At 39.1% G+C, this 10641-nt stretch overlaps 1 protein-coding gene and 1 pseudogene across 1 annotated transcript; both read left to right on the top strand.

Annotated features, from left to right (window-relative positions):
- Window positions 1–2571: 2571 nt before the first annotated feature.
- Window positions 2572–5346, top strand: LOC107618533 (protein CANDIDATE G PROTEIN-COUPLED RECEPTOR 2). The gene is made up of 6 exons (XM_088497993.1): window positions 2572–3165; window positions 3807–3998; window positions 4080–4242; window positions 4337–4439; window positions 4571–4652; window positions 5010–5346. Exons 1-6 carry the CDS (start codon window positions 2881–2883, stop codon window positions 5085–5087), a joined length of 903 nt encoding a protein of 300 aa, XP_088354119.1. The 5' UTR covers window positions 2572–2880; the 3' UTR covers window positions 5088–5346.
- Window positions 5347–8316: 2970 nt separating this feature from the next.
- On the top strand, window positions 8317–9097 carry LOC148544644 (uncharacterized; annotated as a pseudogene).
- The last annotated feature ends 1544 nt before the right edge of the window (window positions 9098–10641 follow it).

Raw genomic sequence — 10641 nt, 5'->3', positions numbered from 1 at the left:
TAAGGCAAGCTAGGCGTCGGTTAGTCCTCTTTGAGGGCGAATCTGAAACGTCACTTGAGGAAGAAACAAGCTCCCTTTCTGTTGATTCGGTTGATTTTCGTGTAGGTGACATGGCAGCACCTAGGAGAATTACTATTTAGGAGGCTGGAGCCCCTGATTTTACAATGCAACCGTTTCAAGCGCATCACCCAACAGTGGCTACGGATTTTGAAATAAAGACTGCACTGCTCAACTTGATGCCTAAGTTTCATGGCTTACCTGCTCAAGAGCCTATCAAGCACCTGAGGGATTTCCAAGCAGCCTGTTCTATTGTCAGGCGTGATGGTGCAGATGAAACTCCAATTTTGTTAAAAGTCTTCCCATTCTCTCTTGAGGGAAAGGTGAGAGAGTGGTACTACACTCAACCCGCAGCAACTGTTTCTGACTGGGATACGCTCAGAAGAGAATTTTTGGAAAAATTCTTTCCAGCTGAAGTTACTGATAAACTGAGGAAAGACATTTCCATGATTGTTCAGGACGAGTCTGAAACTCTCTAGGAATACTGGGAGCGCTTCAACAACCTTCTGGAAGCATGTCCCCACCATATGATTGACAAGATAGTGTTGCTCGTCTATGTCACACAGGGCATGAGGCCCCAAGATAAAACCACATTGGAAAGTACTAGCAATGGGTCTATGAAAAAGTACAAGACCACTGATGAGGCATGGCAATTGATCAGCGACTTGGCTGAGACTACAAGGAATCACAGGCAGAAACAAGACCGGTCAAAGGCTGTTGCAGAGGTATCTTCTAGCAAAGAAACTACTGCTCTGGCTCAGAGTATATGTGAAATGACCAACTTACTGAAGCAGATGCAGTTGAGTGAACAACAAGCACAGCAAGGCCAACAGCTCATAGAAGAACGGGCGCTCAGTACGACTTAAAAGGGGAAACAGACCCTCTCCTCAGGATCAGGGGCAACTAGCTCATAGTCCTTCTCATCCTTCCTATTTCCACACACCCTATGAAACCTCCTAAACTTCTCACAGTACTCCCAGTCTACAACCGTAACACAACACAAGACTACAGAATCTAACCAATTAGCAAGACCAAGTGGAATTTTTGACATTTCCATAAGATTCCTACGAGACATGTATGCTACACCTACAACAATAAAAAACAAAAAGCCATCACTACAAGTAGCTCTGACAAAACCCAGCAATAACACTCAACCAGCTAAAGGGCGCCCCAGTCTCGCAACATTGACCTCGCGACACAGCAACACCCTTTGGAGGCAACATAAACATAAACAAGACACAATTCAAGGATATAAGAGCCCAAACCCCCCCCCCCCCAATTGCCTAGCACAAACAGCAAAAGCCAAAATCTTGAGAGAAAAAGGCGAACATGCAAAATCACGAGAGACAGACAAAATAAACAAATGGAGGGGTCCACCCCCGATGGAGCCACAGAAAGACAAATCATCATCACTAAGAGTATAAAAGTAAAATAAAAACGAAAGCGAAGGTACCAACCTGGAGAAAGAAATCGAAAAGAGGAGCACACGAAGATGTCTACGTCAGCAGCGCAAATATCTCCAAGAAAGATACCAGGAAAAGAAGAATTCTTGATCGCAAGGCACAGACGAAGCTTCGAAAAGGGATAAAAAGAAAAGAAGCATCATAGAGAGGAGAAGAAAGAAAAGCGTTTGTGGAAAAGGAAAAAGAAGAAGCCTCAGGGTTTTAAAAAGAGACAAAGGAGGGAAATTGAAACGGCAAAGGAGAATCAAAGGCCCAATCAATGAGCCTTAAAAGCGCTCGCAGAAACCCAAGAAAACTATCGCGCTAACTTATGCCAGCATTTAAAACAAACGTTTCATATTTCGAAATCAAAAGACCATGGTGCTCAACCTACCCGAAGAGGAAATGACCAAGACACCCGACCTACCCAGGGAAGATGTGTTCGACAAAAGGATGCTTGAGCACAACCTATTAAAAAATCAAAGTTTAAGTAGGGACACTGTTCATAATTTGACCCGAGAACTAGGTCTGAGCCGATAAAGGGTAAATGGCCGACCTTCTAGGAGAGCCCTTCTACCTCCCCCGACCTCTTCCAAAGAGGTCGGATATCAACCAATAGGTCTGAAAAGGCCTAATACAGCAAGGTCACCGCCCACTAAAAAGCGGTTACCAAAATTTAAAAGTTTAGTATAACCTTATCTATTAACTAATTTTTAAATTTAATGCTTAAATTTATGTCTTTTATAATATTTTTAAATTTTAAAAGTTAATTTATCAAACATAATTATTGCTACTTTTATTTATTAAAAATTATTTTTAATTTGATTTACTAAATATAAATACTATATTTTTTAAAAAATTATCTTTTAAAAATTAATTTTTATAAACTACTTTTAAAAAATAAAAGTTTTATCAAAGATAGACACTTTTTTTTTTTTTTTTTTACATTTTGTCAAAAAAATTGTACCGAAAAATTTAAAAAATGACGGTGAATGATTTTGTAGAAAAAAGGAATTTGTTCTCGATTTAAAATGTGAGGACCTATATATATATATTTTTTTTTTTTCTAAGAAAAGTATGATTTTATATTAAAATAAGAGAGTAGAGACCATAGACATAGCAGAATCCATGATCAAACAAATCCCAAAACTTTGAACCACCCCCCATGCCATTATTTCCATTTTTCTATGTTTTTGGCTTTCCTGACTCCCACGAGGCACGATAACCTTAACATGTCACCATTTCCATAGCCCCCGCATTGATCGATCAATCTTCCTGCTGTGCAATTCCCAATTCCATTCTCATATATAATCCCTAATTAGGGTTTTTACTTCCACCCCCAATTTCCCTTTCCCCACACTTCCCTCGCAAGGGGAGAAAAATGCCGCAGTCGGTACTGTCAGCATCTGCAGCAAATTCTTCTTCTTCGTCATCTTCTGAAATTCCAGTACTTTCTGGAAGGTTCCACGATTGGGTTTTCGAGTGCCACGGGTTCTGGCACAACGCGGTGCTGATAATCGCGTCGTTCTTGTTCGTTCTGTACTTGGCACTTCAATCTAGAAACAGCTTCCGGAAGCTCTCACATGGCCGCTCTCACATCATCATCTCCTATTACTTCTCCCTTTGGCTCGTTAGCTTGCTCAACCTTGCTTGGTCAACTTTTCAGGTCGCTCACATTATGAGTCTTTCATATTCGTTTGTTTGTTATTGAAATTAATTTTGATGCATCAACCCCTTGTCTACTTGTGTTTAATTTTTTACTTGTACAGTAATTGGCTTAAAAGGTAACTACTGATTAGTGTATACTGAAAGACTCTTTTGACTTGCATTTATATTAAAATTTCAACTTTTTTTTATCAGCACATTATATTTTCAAGTGGTGTTTCATGTTAAGTTTTGTGCATTGGGAAAAAAAATAGTAAAGAGCTTTTGGAAGCGTTTTTGTTGAGCTCCAGTGGATTGCAGACATTGGTGGTGATGACCAGAAAAAAATGGTTTACTGTTAATGCTAAGAAGATTTTGAATGAGCCGTTCAAAAGAGATTTAAGCATAGATGGGCTGAGTTCAGATTTGATTCATGACCAAGGCTTTGTTGTTGTATTGTATTGTTTTCTAATGCTATTTGATGTTTGGTTTTGAAGTTTTAATTCTTTTCAGCAATAGTTGTTTAAGGAATGTCTTGATTGTAAGGTGTTTAAATGTATAAGCTAAGTGAAATCAGGCAAGGATTTATGGCACTGGAGGTGTTTAAATGTATAAGCTTAGTGTCTGAAAGGTAAATTGTTTTAATTCTATGTTGAGGTACAGGTATGGGAGTGTTCTCCTGGAAAAGAGCTGGCATGGAACTTGTTATCCTTGTTCACTACTTCAGGAATGCTGTTTCTTGAAGTGAGCCTGCTTGCCTTCTTATTTGAAGGGAATAATGCCACTGGCTTAGAACCATTGACAAGGACTTTTGGTATCTCGGGAATTGTTGTTGGATTTGATATATTGTTGAAGGTAACTTTTTCCCTGCTAGAAGCCTGCTTCTACTTGTGGTTGTGTATGAATCAATTGTTGGATCTTTTTCCTTTTTGTTAGGCTATATATCTGTTTGCATTTGGGATCCCTTTGTTCATTGACACCAACGACAGTAATCACCACACGAAGTGGAACTTGTGGGTCATCCATAAGCTGGTGCTAACTGTTATTTATGGCTTCATATTGTTCATGTATCACTCCAAGTGGAGAGAGAGGTTACCTGGTGAGTTTAATAATTGTCTGCATTGTTACATCATGTGCATAATTATCCTATGCTTGTGTTTGCTTAGCTTCATTCCCTTTGTTTTTCATTGCAGCAAGACCTGCGTTTTACAAGTATGTTACCATCTTGTTCATCATGAATGCACTTGCACTGTTTGCTTGTGGCCTTAGTGGAAATGGCACTGCTTTTGGTTTCTGGTAAGATTTTACTACATAGCTTTGAAGATTGAAAAATTCTTGGATGGGCACAAAATTGTAATATAACTCGTCTATATCTGTACTCACAAGATGGTTAATGAAACTGATGCTGTGTTAACTTTTGTTTGCAGGTTGTACCATGTCACAGTTGTTTGTTACCATGCCTTTTATCTTCCACTTCTGTATATAACATTTCTGGCAGACTTCTTCCAGGTTATAAACCAATCATATCATAACCCATATATATATATATATATATATATATATATATATATATATATATATATATATATGGCAAATTCTAGTACGAAGATGTTTCAATAGCTGTGGTAGCTATACAAGTGTTGCTAAAATTAAAGTTACATTTTTTTTACATTTGGGTAACACTTTCTTTTATTTTTTAAATTAAAAACCGTTGTTAAATAGTAAAAAAAATTACTTTAATTTTCATAACACTTTTGAGGACCCCGCAGTCGCCATAGCCATCATAACATAAGCACTATAGTTGCCACTATGGAAGTTCCTTAATTTGTTGATGTAACCAGCGTTCTTATTGTGTTTTGATTACAGGAGGAAGATTTGCACTTGGAAAATGTTTATTACTCTGAAATGAAAGATGCTGGTTTCTTTGAAACCGATTGGGAGTGAGGTGCTATCATTTGTTCAAATCAGATTAATATGGCCTCAAATGTACTAATTGCAGCTCATCCTTCCCGTTCTCGAAATGTTTTGTAAATATGTTAGTTGGTTGCATTATGTATAATAAAGAAATTGTTGTTATACGTTATTTACCAGAATGTGAGAAAAGTAATTAGTCCGAGGGTACTGTTTGCGAACGTACCGAGTTAGTGTAAAATTAGCGTGTTACGTTATTTTCAACAAGAATTGTACTTTTCATTGTGTACAAGCTACCAGTTCATTATGGAACACAGTATCTGATATTGCAAGCTGTATATAGCTTGAATAGGACAATGTCACTCACTTAAGACTTCCGAATACTTGAATAAATATGGGGTATTAATGTATAAGATGTTATTTTTTAAAGATCAAATTTTTCGAAAGTGAGAAAATTAGTAAAATGAGAAAGTGAGGAATTAATTTTTAAGTTAAGACAGTGTGTCTTAAATATAATATAAATTATAAATTTAATAGTAATTAATTATTCATTTTATTATTTTATTAATTTTTAATTAATTTTTTTTCATATATTAATATCTATGCTTAGTTGTTGTTTTCAATACAGGTAATTAGTTCTCGTTCTGGTTAAGTAACTCGGTGCTTTGTTCCTTGATTCGAATTTATAGCTCAAATTATATTTAGAGTGATATGTAAATTGTTCCATATTTTTTGTATTTTGCATTGGATAAATTAGATTTTACTTTTAAAAAAATTTGACCAATTAGTACTTGGTTTTCTAGAATATTAGACAAATAGGTAGGAAAATAAGAAGGAAGATGATGATGGTGGAATAAGAAGAAGAAAACAAAAAGAAGAGAAAAAGATCATTGAAAAAAAACACCGTGGACAAAAGAAGGAATAGGAAGGAAGTAAGACGAGAGAAAGAAACAGAATGCTTGAACAATGGGAAAAAATGGATGTCACTATTTTTTTGTGACTTCTGATAATTTAGTTATTATTTAGGACAATTTACTATAATAAATAAAATGCAAACCAAATTTATCAGAATGGACAAAATGGAAAATGGATACCAAAATGCATTTTTCGCCAAATTTATGTAAACCGCGACAGGAGTTCCGCGGTTTACAAAATACACGTAATCCGTTATAGGGGTGTCGCAGATTACGTGCAAGAAGTGAACATAAACCGCGATAGGAGTGTCGCGGTTTACGTGTGTGCGTGAAATGTGCATAAATCGCTAGAGGGGTGTAGCGGTTTATGCATGACTATAAATACGCTGGAAGGGTCTCGCGGATTACATTTGCTGGAAGAAAATCTATTCTAGAGAGAGAAGTAGTGGAATCTAGAGAGAAGAATAGAGAGAATATTGGTTGATTTGAGTTGAGATAGGAGTCGTGACCATGGCGGAGGCACGCAGTCTATACAGACTCAACGGCGTTGCGCACGTGGCCAGGAGCATAAACAAAGAGGTTAGCATTATAATTTTTAGTTAACTTATTTTGTATAATGTTGTTTGTATTTTTCGTTATTTTGGTTATTTTTAATTTTGTTATTGTTAGTTAATGTATTCAAATTTAGGTTTACATTATTATTTTAATCAGAAAATGTAGTATTTAAATTATTATTTTAATTGAATTTCGTGATTAGAAAATAGAAAGTGTATGTTAGCAGCATAAACATTAAAACTGTAGTTATGTGGTAGATGACTATTAATTAATGTTGGGTTTTTTATATGTTTGGTTTATTCTGTGACATTCTCCAGCCGACTAGGTGTATATATAGTGTCCGGAGGCACCAGAACATGCCTCTGCATGACAGGATCATACCATATCTGGAGAGGGCCAGTTTGTACCACTTGGCGAGACTCAACGCCAGGTGGTTCTAGTTGGACAAACCCTTAGTCAGTGCTTTCCTTGAGCGGTGGCGTCCTGAGACGCATACCTTTCATATGCCCTTTGGAGAGTGCACTATCACGCTGCAGGATGTAGCATACCAGTTGGGGCTGCCTGTGGATGGTTTACCTGTATCCGGGTGCCTTACTGATTTTGAGAAGTTTATAGTGGTTTGAGGAGCTGTTTGGCGAGCTGCCACCACAGAATAAGGTGAAGCAGTATACAGTCCACTTCACCTGGTTTCATGAGAGGTTCAGGGTGCTGCCAGCTGATGCTACAAAGGAGACCGTACGCATATATGCACGGGCTTACATTATGATGCTGCTTTCCACTCAGTTGTTCGGTGACAAGAGTGGAAACCGGGTTCATATACGGTGGTTGTCCTTTGTTGCGAGGCTTGATGATATGGGCAGTTATAGCTGGGGTTCGGCGGCGTTCGCCTGGCTATATCGGTGCATGTGTCGGGTGGCCAACAGAAACGTGACGAACTTGGCAGGCCCTCTTCAGCTGCTGCAGTCATGGATTTTTTGGCGTTTTCCTAGCCTCAGTCCGCGGGGTTTCGACACATATTCCTTCCCATTGGCATCTATGTAGTCATATTTGTATAGTTATGCTTGAGACTGTAACTATTTTTATTATGGTTATGCATGTTAACTTTCCATAACGTCTTTTACGTTCAGGTGGGCCACTTATCTACCTTCATTCGACCGCAAGGGGGAGAGAGTCATCCAACTTCGCCTAGTGTTGGACCGATTAGGCGATCGAGATGTAAGTTCATTCATTTTCTTTCAATTTTTATGTAGTACTTAACTATATATTTGTAAGTTAAATTTTCATCTAGCACTTAAATAATTAATGTATTTTGTCAACATCTGTAGATTGTCTGGGAGCCGTATGCTTTGCTCGACGTGATGGCTGTTGTGCATCCAGAGATTCTCACCGAGGAGCACAGTCGATTATGGCGTGCATGTACTTGCCTGATATACTTCGCCGTCATTGAGTGGCACCAGGTGGATAGGGTTCTGCCACAACTGGGTGGTGTTCAGCACGAGCCTGAGCCGGCATCGAACATTGATTGGCTCCATGCCAAGGATGGGAGGGGTGGGGACAGATGGTTCCCGACCTACTACCAGGTATGAGACCTTAGTTGGCAGAACAGGTTCGATGCTGTCCTGACTATCCCCTGGGGGCCCGATCCCGGGCCGTCTGCAGACTTCCTGCGGTGGTGGTACAGAGTGGCTCTTAGGTTTCTATCGCCAGATTCCATGATTGCCGATCCTAGGGCTGAGGAGATATCACAGGATGTTGCTCAGAGAGGGTCGTCACAGGCTCCTCCGAGGGTACCCATGCCAGACGTGCTAGATAACAAGCGCGTCGAGCGGCGATGATGCGTTGGTACCCGTGCTACAGACCGGGAGTGGCGATGGCTGGATGACATGATTCAGGATGACAGATCCGGTGGCGACGGAGTCGGACATGCCGATCACCGTGTCCGGCATGGCCGTCCTCAGCGTTGGGGTGGTTCATCGGGGGGCACATCTGCTGGTCCTAGTGATAGACCTACTGAGCATGCAGTGGCGGATACCTAGGAGGTTCCTCTTACACATGTTTCCAGCTCCCAGGTATACCACGACATCCATCCAGATGTATGATGACCTGGCGGGCCCGACCTTCACGATGGATATGGAGCACGAGGTTGGGAGTTCACAGTTCTATTCCGACTTTGCAGATCTCATCTGGGATGACGGCCCTCCAGATTTTCATCAGCAGACCCCACAGGATCAGGTGTCTGAGACCCAGCCCCAGATGGACGTTGCACAAGGGTACCGCCCAGATATGGATGACATGCAGTGGTACCAGCCACAGGTGTCTGACCCTCATGGATTCCAGCACCAGCTACATGTAGACCTGAATGAACATGCTGGCAGTCCGTATGACAGTTGGTTAGGCATGGGAGGGACACCTGCATCTGCATATGGCGTGGGCATACCGGTCGATCCTCTAGCACAGCAGTGCCAGAGGCCAGCCAGAGTGAAGCGCGCCACTCGATGTGGTACAGGGTCGCATCTCCTGGGCGCATTTGGACATGACTCTGCCGATGAAATTCAGGATAGGCAGGGGCCCTAGCTTACTATTTTATCTTTCCATTCATGATACCTATGTATGTCGGATTTACCATGTACTTTTGTATTATATGTGTTTGTACTTAGTTTATTTCCATTAAATTAGGTGTATGTCATGTATGTTTTTTGTTAACCACACACTTTGTTTTTATGTTTTATATAAATATTTATAGTCATGCAAAAACCGCTATACCCCTCTAGCGGTTTATGCACATTTCACGCACACACGTAAACCGCGACACCCCTGTCGCGGTTTATATTCACTTCTTCTTGCACGTAATCTGCGACACCCCTATAGCGGATTACGTGTATTCTGCAAACCGCGGGATCACTGTCGCGGTTTACATAGATTTGACGAAAAATGTATTTTGGTATTCCTTTTCCATTTTGTGCATTTTGGTAAATTTTGGGTGCATTTTATTTATTACAGTAAATTGCCCTATTATTTACTTGGTGTCATATAGCACTATTTTGATAGATGTATTCTAACGTTAATTTGCCTAGTTCATATTTTAAGGACACTATTTACTAAATATCTTCTATAAGATCTGCAGCATCTTGATTCTTGAACTGTCGTGATAATCCGTGCTTTATTCTCTCCAACAGTAATACCAAACTCCTCCTTGAGTCCCATCAGAATCTCATCCAAAAGGCCATGGCATGCAAATGGAAATAACAAATTATACGATTCTAATTTTTTGGAATGTTGATCAATTGTTGCTGTAGTGCAGCAGAGTTTTGCAGTAGCTTAGGAAGCAAGAACACCTAACTGAGAGAAGAGAAGAATGAATAACAAACTAGCATATGAACAGGGCAAACTGAATTGAATACTTTATATTGAATTAAAAACTCTTTAAATTACACGCGCATTCCTTTTATAGGAGGGCTGAGCCTAACTAAGTTCCCTAGTTTCAACTACTCTCAACAGACTCAACCACATTCAAGATTTGCTTTTCCAATTCTTGATTACTCTAACTTAGTCTTTTCTCACTGAGCTTGACTTGCTCACTGTCAATATGCTCAGCTTGAGCTTGTCCCTTTAAAACAAACAATCAAATCAAAGAGTTTATGCTATCTTGATATATGCAAAATTGGTATAAAAATTTTGTAGAACACAAGGTTCATGGTTCAGTACATATTTAATCTTATACAGCAAGGCAACAAAACTAATAGCTATAGCGGTATAGCGAATGGACAGACTATGTATGAATTTGTGGGGGGCACATGCCTCCACTAAAATTTGGAAATTTCTTGAGTATTAGGTGATAATGATATTTATTTATCTCTATTATCTTATTAAATTTGACCCATAATATTATATTATTATAAAAATTATTTTATTGACATATTATATGTACATTGTTCTCACTATTAAAATTTTGGATAAAGTATTATTTTGGTCCTCAACGTGAATAAATCCCAATTTAGTTTTTAATATTTTAAACGTCCCAATTCTGTCCTAGAAAGTTTCAAACAGGTTCAATATGGTCCTATCGTTAACAGAATGAGTGACGTAGAGATTAATAACATTACTTACTAAGTCATATC

The sequence above is a fragment of the Arachis ipaensis genome, chromosome B9, assembly GCF_059453495.1.
Source record: "Arachis ipaensis isolate K30076 ecotype BB chromosome B9, ASM5945349v1, whole genome shotgun sequence".
NCBI classification, from domain to species: Eukaryota; Viridiplantae; Streptophyta; class Magnoliopsida; order Fabales; family Fabaceae; genus Arachis; species Arachis ipaensis.
Note: the sequence above shows the minus strand (reverse complement) of the source record. Positions and strands in the feature narration are given on the sequence as shown.

Coding starts and splice junctions, on each gene's coding strand:
- LOC107618533 (XM_088497993.1), top strand. CDS start 2,881: ATGCCGCAGTCGGTACTGTCAGCATCTGCAGCAAATTCTTCTTCTTCG. Junction 4,440..4,570: donor GGCACTGCTTTTGGTTTCTG/GTAAGATTTTAC, acceptor TTTTGTTTGCAG/GTTGTACCATGTCACAGTTG. Junction 4,653..5,009: donor TTCTGGCAGACTTCTTCCAG/GTTATAAACCAA, acceptor TTTTGATTACAG/GAGGAAGATTTGCACTTGGA.